At 38.2% G+C, this 13,346-nt stretch overlaps 1 protein-coding gene across 3 annotated transcripts in view; it reads right to left on the minus strand.

Moving 5' to 3' along the window:
- Positions 1–3,754: 3,754 nt before the first annotated feature.
- DCLRE1C (DNA cross-link repair 1C) overlaps positions 3,755–13,346 on the minus strand; it is a 40,490-nt gene continuing 30,898 nt past the window's right edge. For all 3 annotated transcript variants that reach the window (XM_043479050.1, XM_043479049.1, XM_043479051.1), the window contains one exon: positions 3,755–4,801. In XM_043479050.1, the coding sequence (XP_043334985.1) occupies positions 3,825–4,801 (977 nt within the window). In that variant the 3' untranslated portion in view covers positions 3,755–3,824. The remainder of the gene's footprint in view (positions 4,802–13,346) is intronic.

Genomic DNA, 13,346 nt, shown 5'->3' on the forward strand with positions numbered 1-13,346 from the left:
GCTTTTTCATAGTACAGGGTGAATTGTTTACGTGTTTGGAGCCTCAGTATATCTGCTTACCAAAATTTGGAGGCGTCAAGGAGAAAAATATTTTTTAGTGCCATTTCTTGTTGTTCTTGATAAAAAATAGTCACAAGGTGTCAGTGGTTTAAAAAAAAAAAGGTCACAAATTTACAGCTGCTCCCAGGGGCCTGACTTACTTTGAATTATAATTCTCACAGGTTCAAGATGTAATTGTAACATTGGTCAGTGTTTTACTATCTAGTTATTTGATCTTGTCTACTCTGTGTTAAAGAAATGTAAAGCTGGAGAACAAAGGGAAAAATGACTATTTTCGGTAAACTTGCATTTGGTCCTTATAGAAATGTCCTTATAGAAATGTAATGAGCTTTTGACATTTTAAATACCCACATTAACCGTGAGTCGTTAAAATAGCTGAACTTAAGCAGTAAAATAATAGAAACTAAATGAAGCTGTTAGGAGCTTTAACTATTTTAAGTCAACATCTAGCTTCTTGTTTCCTAAGTTGTCAGAATTTGTTCTCTCAATATCAAACAGATATGCAAGGGTAATAATTAGATCAAGTTTACAATATTTAGATCAAGTTAATGCTGTAAATTAATCCACTGTCAAGTTGTATTGATAACACTGTTTTCAGTATCTACAGAAAAGGATTCTGGAATACACAGTTGGTAAACTCAGGGTTTTTTCCCCACATATGCACAAAATCTAGATTGCACTTACTTATAGTTAAGCAGTTTCTCTTAGCAAAATAAATTTAGTTTAGCATTTGGTTTTCTTTCATTACACCTTAGCTTTATTTCTGAATATTTTACTGTCATTTTCAGTAAAGCTAAAGGGGCAGAAAATTATTGATCTACTCCTGACTACCTGTTACTGAGATTAACCAAAGGTTTATACCATTCTTTTAAATATTACTTTTAAGAAAGTTTTATTATTGTCATGGCTCATGCATTTGAATATTAAAGTACCATTTTGTACTTAGCATAAGTTAGATGGATGCTTAAATTTTTTGAGCATTATTAGTCACCAGGTACTTAAGCAGTTTTGCTAAGTACTGCCTGGAAGTGCAGAGGCCTTTTAGAATTAGAGCTGATAACCTTTGAGCAAGTCTCAGGCCCTGTGCATGTCCTGTGCTTCTCATGAGTCGAGGACGCCGGTGCTGCCTTCCCTAAACACACTGAAGACATGGGCTCAGACTGCCACGGTTAACGTTAACATCCCCACAGTCGGAAACTACACTTGACTGCTTTTAACATACTTGACCAACTTCAGGCAGACGTGTTTTTTTTTTTTTTTAATCAGTTTCTACTGTTAAACAAACTGCGAAGTCCTGGATTCCTCTCTAAGGAAATGTGGCTAGCCATGGGTTTCTTTTGTGATAATAAAGCTTGGCATTTTGAAACTTTTTTCACTTATTTTATACATCACAGTTCTTGAAGTAAAACTCAAATAGCCAGTGTAATGAATCCTACCCACTTTTATGCTCTTCTTGAGAGGCTTCAGTGCCCAGTGGTTAAGAGCATGGCCTGGGAGCCCTGAGTGCCTTGTTTGAGTTCTGGCTTCACATCTTACTAATAAACTAACCCCTCTGCCTCAGCCTCCTCCTTTGTGAATGCAGATGGTAAGTGTGCCTACCTCAAAGGGTGCTTGTGAGGAATAAAGAGTGTGTGAAAGAATTAAGCCTTGTTGCAGAGGAAGCGCCATATATCAGTATTAGCTGTAACTATTCTGTACTGTAAAACATTTGGTGATCACTGCAGGGTTTTTGATCAAAGTCTGTTCCAGACTTTGATTTAATAAGTCTAGCACTTATTATGCTAGAATCACATATAAAACAATAAAAATATGGCCGTATGGAATATTAAATTGATGGTGATAATACTGCAAATATATTCAGAAGAATGTTTACAGGCATGTTTTGAACACCCACCTTGGATCATAAGCTCTACTGTTAAGATGACGTCTTAGGGGTCAGTGAATATGTACAAATGGATACAATAGTTACATTTGATTATGTGACTTACGATAATGACATATAATTAATTTTTAGAGCTAAAAATTAAAAATGAAGTCTCTGGGTTCTTGTAATAGGCCAGTTGTAGTTATGAGAGTTGAACATGTAGTTGCTACTGGTTGTCTCTAGTGACTAGGTAATGGTACTCAGAGGGGAGCTGTGCAAAATAGAATAATATATAATTCTTCCCCAGTCACACTGAGTCTGTAGAGAGTATTTCATCAAAAGCTCAGGGTAGCACCTGAGCTAGAAAAAAGGTTCCATGTCCCCTTAAACCTCTGCATTCTTCAGCTCCTTTGCCGGCAGCTATATTATGATGCTCAGCCCAGTCTCTGTTGATGTACATATTAATAAACTAATTGTTGAGTAATTTAGGACAGAGACACTTGCTGTAAATTATGATTCAACATACTCCTCAAAGAACAGAAAGGAGTAGCACCAGGCGCCCAGCTATCAGCCCTGAGCCTTATCACGTTGGGTTACCCCTCTCTGGTGCCAGTTTCTTAGCTGAAACTTAAAAGTCACTGTCCAGTTTTCCTCCCATGTAAATAGACACGGGCTAATTTATCCTTCTCCCAACACTTGGGAATGGAAAATTCCCTTCTGGACAAGTGAGAGGGCTAGCTTCCTAGGTCCACTTGGTATTGGCTCCCCTAAACACCCAGTTTATTCTCCTCTTCCGTGGATTCTGTTGTATAACCTTAATTAGTCTTGTGGATTCAGTACTTATTTTTGGTTTTTCTACAATGCAGCATGGTAATAATGCATTTTAGTTTCATTGATCTGCAAATTGGTTTTTAGAGACTCCACTTAAGTGAAAGCTCTGCTTTTGCTTTCTTAATACAAAATATCAGCAAACCAAAATGTTTATGAATATCATAAACACTTGCGAATAAGTATATTAAATGCACATACATAACTATGCAAAAACATAACCTACTGGTGAATTTTAAAGAGGTCGAATGCCTTTTAAGTATTTTCTTTAGGTTTTAATTTTACCACTGTCTTCCCCCAACATTCTTAAAGATGATGAAACACCTGAGGTAGGTAAAGGGCTGACTTTCTTCTGTAGCCATCAGTTTACAGTAATAGATGCAAGCTTATTTAAGTTTGAAGTGTGTTTATGACCTGGGATATGACCCATTGGTGAACGTCGTCCTGTGTGAACTTGAAAAGCTTGTATTCTGCTGTGAAGTGTCCTTTCATCAGTTAAATCCAGTTGGTTGAGGGTGCCATTCAGTTCTTCCATATCCTTGCTTATTTTTCTAAACTTATTCTGTTATAGTTGTAATCATGCATTAGTTTGTCTTCTTTGTTTCTGCTTTGTGTATTTAAACGTTGTTAGGCACTTACTCATTTAGGATTCAATTCTGTCTCAGTAACCTGGACCTTTGAACATTAGGGTATAGACACTGCATCTTGAAGTAATGTTTACAGGGTAAAGTTTTCCATTCTTTCACTGGTACACCTACCCAAGTCTTTTGAAGTCAGTTTCCTATAGGCAGTATATAGTTGGTTTACCTTTTTCCCCCTATTCCCTTGTAATTATTGATATGTTTTGGACATGAGTTTGAGCAAACTCGGGGAGGTAGTGAAGGACAGGGAAGCATAGGGTGCTGCAGGCCACTGGGTCGCAGAGAGTCACACACAACTTAGTGACTGGGAAACAATTGATATGTTTGGATTCAGTGCTCCTATGTCATGTTTTCTGTTCTATTTTTCGGTCATCCATTTCCTCTTTACTGCCACCTTTTAGGTAATAGGATCATTTCTAAGTATTCCATTTTTATCTATTATAATTTTGACTGGTATCTGTTAGTATAGATTTTTTAGTGGTTGCTCTAGAATGAAATGAGCCTTTTCTTTTTTCAACCACTATACTCTCCCCTGTTGCCAACTTCTCATATAAATACTGTAAGTGTTCTTGTTTAGGAAGCTCAGCTTCTGGAGTGCAAGGAATTTCAAAATCAGAGGAGCTTTGTGAATCCGCACTGCTGCTAAGAGTCAATGGCCTTTTCTCCTGAAGCATCTGTTTCCCACTGCTTAGAGTGGTGGTTTCTCCAGCACTAGGAACTATATTTACATCTTGATCTCTGCTTTTGAAATCCGAGTAAGTGTCCTTTAGGCAAAGTACATTTTGTTCTGGCTGAGGGGCAGGAATATTCTCTTTGATTCCTGGCCTATAGACCCCTTTGTTCAAGGAAGTAACATCCCCACTGTTTCTGTCCTGGGAAGATAACAGAACAGTGTCCGATTGGCTGTCCCAACCTTGACTTCCTTGTTCCGATATGTGTGTTGACTGAGAGGAGGCCTGGGAAGAAATGTGCGTTGACTCCCCATCAGAATCACTGAAAAGCTTCGGGGACTGGGAGCCCCCCGCCTCTGTGGAAGACGGGAGGTTTTCCAAACAGTCGTCTGTGCCTTCAGCATCTCTTTTAAAGAACACTTCCCACTGCGGTACTTCCCCATCGGCCCTCTGCTGGGGCTGGAGGATGGGACCTGTGTCTCCTTGAGCTGATCCTGGAATTTCTGATTCTTCACTTTCACTGTTGGATTCCTCACAATCTATAAAGTTTGCCCAAAGGAACGTTGGCATACTCTCTGCTTTGAAGCATCCTGTGCTTTCTCTCCATTTTTCAGGCTGGTTTTGAGATATAGCAGGTGTGGGAAATACCTCAGGGTGTAGAGTCTGCTGGCTTGGAACCTTGTGCCTTAAAGGTGCTGGCAGAAGATCATCAAAGAGACCATCGTCATCTTCCTCCTCTGTGAGACAAACAGAACAAGGTGTGTAGGTGACAATGCAGAAGGAACCAATTCATGCTTTTAATTAAAAATCCAGTTTGCAGCACTTAGCTGCATTTTTCAATTCATAGAATTGCAAATAATGGGAACTCACTCTTCTTCCAGAAGTTAAAAGGTCGCTTATTCTTGGGATATTCTGAACAATCTGACCTGACTACCAGCCTTCAGCTTGTCATAAAGCCAGGCAGTGAGTTGAGACTAGAGATCTGCGCTCCCCTCTGATGAGAGTCTTAATCAGTGGTTCTTATCTGGAGAGCTTTTTAAATAAAATAGCTTTCTACATTTCATTTCAGACCTACTGAGTCCCTGAAAGTAGGACTGAATAATCTATTTTTTAAGTTCTACAGTTGATTCTCTACATCAGTTCGGCTTTGAAACCATCTATACTAGGAGAGACATTTGCAAACTCTTTGTGCTCAGCCAGTAGATGTTCAATGCATTGGCTTATTTAATAAAAAGACAATTTTTTTCTAAAGTTTTCCCCCATGAGCATTTTTTGATATCTGTTAATACTTCATGCATGTTACAGGCTAAATGTCTGTATCCTTTCAAAATTCTTAATTTCTAACTCTGTGATGGTATTTGGAGGTGGGACCTTTAGAAGATAATTAGCTCATGGTGGGGAGGGGGAGGAACACATGCGATGGGATTAGAGTGTCTGTGAGGAAAGGAAGCAGATTTCTCACCTTCTCCAGACCCATGCACAAACGAAGGGCCACGTGTGTGCACAGTGAGAAGGTGGTACAAGCCAGGAAGTGGGCCCCCACCAAGACCCAGACCTGCCAGCACCTTGATCGTGCCATCCTAGCAGCCCCCAGAACCGTGAGTAGTCACCCAGTGTCTGCTCATTGCTATGCAGCCTGTGCCAAGTGCACAAGGCCACGAGAGACGTGGAGGGGGCGGGGGGAACAGATCAACTTTAACCAAAATACTGAATAAGCCACATCTGGTGTCATTTTACTGTCTCAAGCATGCTGCACTGGCCTGAAGTGAGCCCTGTCCACTTACATCCTGAAAATGAGGAAGTATTACATAGAGAGTGAATGTTACATGAGTTAAAATGACATGGCATGGAATTAGGGAAGGGGGAACAAATATTTTCCTGCCCTCTAATAGTACCTAAGCTTGAAGAATGAAATGGAATGCTCATGAGACTGCTTACTGGATAGGGTAGCTCACCTATTCTAGTGATGAACCTGGTGTTAAGAAGCAGGTAATTATAAGTTAACTATTTTCCCAGTGACAGGGTGTAGCTTAAAAGTACACTTCTTAAACCTGCTTTAACGGGGTGGGGGGGGGGTGGGAGCATAGGAACCATCATCGAGCTTCCTATCTTACCACTGAGGAGACAGGCCTGGAGAAGGTGTGTGACAACGCAAGGGTCAAGAAACCAGACACGCGGGTTGAGGGAGGAAACCCAGCTCTTAAAGTCCAGGGTTCTGTCACAACTGATAATTGTTCAAACAAGCAACTGTTTATCTTCTACTCATCTTCTAAAGGACTTACGGTGACCTAAGATGTCTAGCTGCTGTATCTGTAGTCATCCTAATGTCCAAGTTATGGCTTCATTTTAAGCCAGGGATTAATACACTTGTTACAGCTCCTTCACAATGTGCCAAAGTTACCTTTCTGTGGAATGTGTTTGTATCACTTCTAATGCTGGACAGCTTCATGTTCTTCTGAATCAGTGACTATATCAGTATCATGGTATGTTTCAACTGTAAAAATAATCTGTCAGAACGTTTTCACATTAACTCACCTGTATGTGTCTGAAAAAAAGTAAAATTTCTATGCTATTGGAAGTTTATTTTGACATTCTATGCTATGACTATAAAAATTTGAAATTTCCCTCTCTGAAAATGGGAAGGCATATAACAAAACATAAGAAATTTTAAGTGTTGAAATGCTTAAAACATTTACACAAACTGATAAGACACCTAAAGCCAATAAAAAAGGATGATTGTCATAATTCACAGCTACTTTCCAACCATCATGTACTATTGATCTCTGTGTAAACAGGTATAATCAATTTGGCAATATGTATCAAATACTGTAATTTCTACAATTCAATTTAATCCTATAATAATAATGAGAGCTGTGAAATAGACTTAACAGATAATGTTCATAACAATATTTATAAAACTAAAAAGTTCAGGGAGGAGCCAAGATGGCGGAGGAGTAGGACGGGGAGACCACTTTCTCTCCTACAAATTCATCAAAAGAATAACTGAACACAGAGCAAACTTCGCGAAACAACTTCTGATCGCTAGCTGAGGTCATCAGGCGCCCAGAAAAGCAGCCCATTGTCTTCGAAAGGAGGAAACATTGACTACACCGGAAGGGGCCTGTAGATATCGAGCAGCGTAAGCTGGAACGAGGAGCTATCTGAAACTGAGCCGAACCCACACTGACCGCAACAGCTCCAGAGAAACTCCTAGATATAATTTTACTTTTTTCTCTTTTCTTTTTTTTTAAATTTAAAAAATTTTTTTTTATTTTTTCTTTTTTTTCTTTTTTCTTTCTTCTCTTTTATTCTCCTTTAAAATCCCCTATTACTCCCCCATTACTCCTTAACTTTCATTTCCACAGACTTTTACGATTTTTTAATTAGGGGGGAAAAAAAAAATTTTTTTTTTTTCTTCTTTCCTTTTTTTCTTTTTCTTTCTTTCTTTTTTTTTCTTTTTTTTTCTTTCCTTTTTCTCTTCTATTTTCTATTTTTCTTTTTCTCTTATTTCTTTTAAAGTCCTCTAGTACTCCTCTACTACTCCTTAATTTTCATTTTCAATACACTATAACCTTACAAAAAAAAAAAAGAAGAGAAGCCCTATTTTTTTTTTTTTTTTTATTCTCTCCCAATCTTGACTCTCTGTTTTCTACCTCAGAACACCTCTATTTCCTCCTTTCCCCTTCTCCTCCCAATCCAATTCTGTGAATCTTTGTAGGTGACTGGGCTACGGAGAACACTCTGGGAACAGACAGCTGCATAGATCTGTCTCTCTCCTCTTGAGTCCCCCTTTTTCTCCTCCTGCTCATCTCTATCTCCCTCCTCCCTCTCCTCTTCTTCATGTAACTCTGTGAACCTCTCTGGGTGTCCCTAACGGGGGAGAATCTTTTAGCCATTAACCTAGAAGTTTTCTTATCAGGGCTGTATAGTTGGAGAAGTCCTGAGACTACAGGAAGAAGAAAACTGAAATCCAGAGGCAGGAGACTTAAGCCCAAAACTTGAGAACACCAGAAAACTCCTGACTACATGGAACTTTAAGTAATAAGTGACTGTCCAAAAGCCTCCATACCTACACTGAAACCAACCACCACCCAAGAGCCAATAAGTTTTAGAGCAAGACATACCACACAAATTCTCCAGCAACGCAGGAACATAGCCCTGAACATCAACATACAGGCTGCCCAAGGACACACCTAACACATAGACCCATCTCAAAACTCATTACTGGGCACTCCATTGCTCTCCAAAGAGAAGAAATCAAGTTCCACGCACCAGAACACTGACGCACGCTTCCCTAACCAGGAAATCTTGACAAGCCAATCGTCTAACCCCACCCACTGGGTTAATCCTCCACAACAAAAAGGAACCACAGACCTCCAGAATACAGAAAGCCCACTCCAGATACAGCAATCTAAACAAGATGAAAAGGCAAAGAAATACCCAACGGGTAAAGGAACATGAAAAATGCCCACCAAGTCAAACAAAAGAGGAGGAGATAGGGAATCTACCTGAAAAAGAATTTAGAATAATGATAATAAAAATGATCCAAAATCTTGAAAACAAAATGGAGTTACAGATAAATAGCCTGGAAACAAAGATTGAAAAGATACAAGAACTGTTTAATAAAGACCTAGAAGAAATAAAAAAGAGTCAATTAAAAATGAATAATGCAATGAATGAGATCAAAAACACTTTGGAGGGAACCAAGAGTAGAATAACGGAGGCAGAAGATAGGATAAGTGAGGTAGAAGATAAAATGGTGGAAATAAATGAAGCAGAGAAGAAAAAAGAAAAAAGGATCAAAAGAAATGAAGACAACCTCAGGGACCTATGGGACACTGTGAAATGCCCCAACATTCGAATCATAGGAGTTCCAGAAGAAGAAGACAAAAAGAAAGGCCATGAGAAAATACTCGAGGAGATAATAGCTGAAAACTTCCCTAAAATGGGGAAGGAAATAGCCACCCAAGTCCAAGAAACCCAGAGAGTCCCAAACAGGATAAACCCAAGGCAAAACACCCCAAGACACATATTAATCAAATTAACAAAGATCAAACACAAAGAACAAATATTTAAAAGCAGCAAGGGAGAAACAACAAATAACACACAAAGGGATTCCCATAAGGATAACAGCTGATCTATCAATAGAAACCCCTCCAGGCCAGAAGGGAATGCAGGGACGCCTCTGAAAGTAATGAAAGAGGAATAACCTTACAACCTAGATTACTGTATCCAGCAAGGACTCATTCAAGATATGAAGGAGAATTCAAAAGCTACAGAAAGCAAAAAGCTGAGAGAATTCAGAGCACCACCAACCAGCTCTTCAACAAATGCTAAAGGATCTTCTCTAGACAGGAAATGCAGAAAGGTTGTATAAACGTTGAACCCAAAACAACAAAGTAAATGGCAACGGACCACACCTATCAATAATTACCCTAAATGTAAAAATGGTTGAATGCCCCAACCAAAAGACAAAGATTGGCTGAATGGATACAAAAACAAGACCCCATATATGCTGTCTACAAGAGACCCACCTCAAAACAAGAGACACATACAGACTAAAAGTGAAGGGCTGGAAAAAAATATTTCATGCAAATGGAGACCAAAAGAAAGCAGGAGTCGCAATACTCATATCAGATAAAATAGACTTTCAAATAAAGGATGTGAAAAGAGACAAAGAAGGACACTACATAATGATCAAAGGATCAATCCAAGAAGAAGATATAACAATTATAAATATATATGCACCCAACATAGGAGCACCGCAATATGTGCGGCAAACACTAACGAGTATGAAAGAGGAAATTAATAGTAACACAATAATAGTGGGAGACTTTAATACCCCACTCACAACTATGGATAGATCAACTAAACAGAAAATTAACAAGGAAACACAAACTTTAAATGACACAATGGACCAGCTAGACCTAATTGATATCTATAGGACATTTCACCCCAAAACAATCAACTTCACCTTTTTCTCAAGTGCACACGGAAACTTCTCCAGAATAGATCACATCCTGGGCCATACATCTGGTCTTGGAAAATTAAAAAAAAATGAAATCATTCCAGTCATCTTTTCTGACCACAGTGCAGTAAGATTAGATCTCAATTACAGGAAAAAAATTGTTAAAAATTCAAACACCTGGAGGCTAAATAACACGCTTCTGAATAACCAACAAATCATAGAAGAAATCAAAAAAGAAATCAAAATATGTATAGAAATGAATGAAAATGAACACACAACAACCCAAAACCTATGGGACACTGTAAAAGCAGTGCTAAGGGAAGGTTCATAGCATTACAGGCTTACCTCAAGAAACAAGAAAAAAGTCAAATAAATAACCTAATACTACACCTAAAGCAACTAGAGAAGGAAGAAATGAAGAACCCCAGAGTTAGCAGAAGGAAAGAAATCTTAAAAATTCAGGGCAGAAATAAATGCAAAAGAAACTAAAGAGACCATAGCAAAAATCAACAAAGCTAAAAGCTGTTTTTTTGAAAAAATAAACAAAATTGACAAACCATTAGCAAGACTCATTAAGAAACAAAGAGAGAAGAACCAAATTAACAAAATTAGAAATGAAAATGGAGAGATCACAACAGACAACACTGAAATACAAAGGATCATAAGAGACTACTACCAGCAGCTCTATGCCAATAAAATGGACAACTTGGATGAAATGGACAAATTCTTAGAAAAGTATAACTTTCCAAAACTGAACCAGGAAGAAATAGAAGATCTTAACAGACCCATCACAAGCAAGGAAATCGAAACTGTCATCAAAAATCTGCCAGCAAACAAAAGCCCAGGACCAGATGGCTTCACAGCTGAATTCTACCAAAAATTTAGAGAAGAGCTAACACCTATCTTACTCAAACTCTTCCAGAAAATTGCAGATGAAGGTAAGCTTCCAAACTCATTCTATGAGGCCACCATCACCCTAATTCCAAAACCAGACAAAGATGCACAAAAAAAGAAAACTACAGGCCAATATCACTGATGAAACATAGATGCAAAAATCCTTAACAAAATTCTAGCAAACAGAATCCAAAACATATTAAAAAAATCATACACCATGACCAAGTGGGCTTTATCCCAGGAATGCAAGGATTCTTTAATATCCGCAAATCAATCAATGTAATACACCACATTAACAAATTGAAAGATAAAAACCATATGATTATCTCAATAGATGCAGAGAAAGCCTTTGACAAAATTCAACACTCATTTATGATTAAAACTCTCCAAAAAGCAGGAATAGAAGGAACATACCTCAACATAATAAAAGCTATATATGACAAAACCCACAGCAAGCATCACCCTCAATGGTGAAAAATTGAAAGCATTTCCCCTGAAATCAGGAACAAGACAAGGGTGCCCACTCTCACCACTACTATTCAACATAGTGTTGGAAGTTTTGGCCACAGCAATCAGAGCAGAAAAAGAAGTAAAAGGAATCCAGATAGGAAAAGAAGAAGTGAAACTCTCACTGTTTGCAGATGACATGATCCTCTACATAGAAAACCCTAAAGACTCTACCAGAAAATTACTAGAGCTAATCAATGAATATAGTAAAGTTGCAGGATATAAAATAACACACAGAAATCCCTTGCATTCCTATATACTAACAATGAAAAAACAGAAAGAGAAATTAAGGAAACAATACCATTCACCATTGCAACAAAAAGAATAAAATACTTAGGAGTATATCTACCTAAAGAAACAAAAGACCTATACATAGAAAACTATAAAACACTGATGAAAGAAATCAAAGAGGACACAAACAGATGGAGAAACATACCGTGTTCATGGAATTGGAAGGAATCAATATTGTCAAAATGGCTATTCTACCCAAAGCAATCTATAGATTCAATGCAATCCCTATCAAGCTACCAACGGTATTTTTCACAGAACTAGAACAAATAACTTCACAATTTGTATGGAAATACAAAAAACCTCGAATAGCCAAAGCAATCTTGAGAAAGAAGAATGGAACTGGAGGAATCAACCTGCCTGACTTCAGACTCTACTACAAAGCCACAGTCATCAAGACAGTATGGTACTGGCACAAAGACAGAAATATAGATCAATGGAACAGAATAGAAAGCCCAGAGATAAATCCACGAACCTATGGACACCTTATCTTTGACAAAGGAGGCAAGGATATACAATGGAAAAAAGACAACCTCTTTAACAAGTGGTGCTGGGAAAACTGGTCAACCACTTGTAAAAGAATGAAACTAGAACACTTTCTAACACCATACACAAAAATAAACTCAAAATGGATTAAAGATCTAAATGTAAGACCAGAAACTATAAAACTCCTAGAGGAGAACATAGGCAAAACACTCTCCGACATAAATCACAGCAAGATCCTCTATGACCCACCTCCCAGAATATTGAAATAAAAGCAAAACTAAAACAAATGGGACCTAATGAAACTTAAAAGCTTTTGCACTACAAAGGAAACTATAAGTAAGGTGAAAAAGACAGCCTCAGATTGGGAGAAAATAATAGCAAATGAAGCAACAGACAAAGGATTAATCTCAAAAATATACAAGCAACTCCTGCAGCTCAATTCCAGAAAAATAAATGACCCAATCAAAAAATGGGCCAAAGAACTAAACAGACATTTCTCCAAAGAAGACATACAGATGGCTAACAAACACATGAAAAGATGCTCAACATCACTCATTATCAGAGAAATGCAAATCAAAACCACAATGAGGTACCATTACTCGCCAGTCAGGATGGCTGCTATCCAAAAGTCTACAAGCAATAAATGCTGGAGAGGGTGTGGAGAAAAGGGAACCCTCTTACACTGTTGGTGGGAATGCAAACTAGTACAGCCGCTATGGGAAACAGTGTGGAGATTTCTTAAAAAACTGGAAATAGAACTGCCATATGACCCAGCAATCCCACTTCTGGGCATACACACTGAGGAAACCAGATCTGAAAGAGGCACGTACACCCCAATGTTCATCGCAGCACTGTTTATAATAGCCAGGACATGGAAGCAACCTAGATGCCCATCAGCAGATGAATGGATAAGGAAGCTGTGGTACATATACACCATGGAATATTACTCAGCCATTAAAAAGAATTCATTTGAATCAGTTCTAATGAGATGGATGAAACTGGAGCCCATTATACAGAGTGAAGTAAGCCAGAAAGATAAAGAACATTACAGCATACTAACACATATATATGGAATTTAGAAAGGTGATAACGATAACCCTATATGCAAAACAGAAAAAGAGACACAGAAATACAGAACA

This window comes from Cervus canadensis, chromosome 10 (assembly GCF_019320065.1).
Source record: "Cervus canadensis isolate Bull #8, Minnesota chromosome 10, ASM1932006v1, whole genome shotgun sequence".
Taxonomy (NCBI): domain Eukaryota; kingdom Metazoa; phylum Chordata; class Mammalia; order Artiodactyla; family Cervidae; genus Cervus; species Cervus canadensis.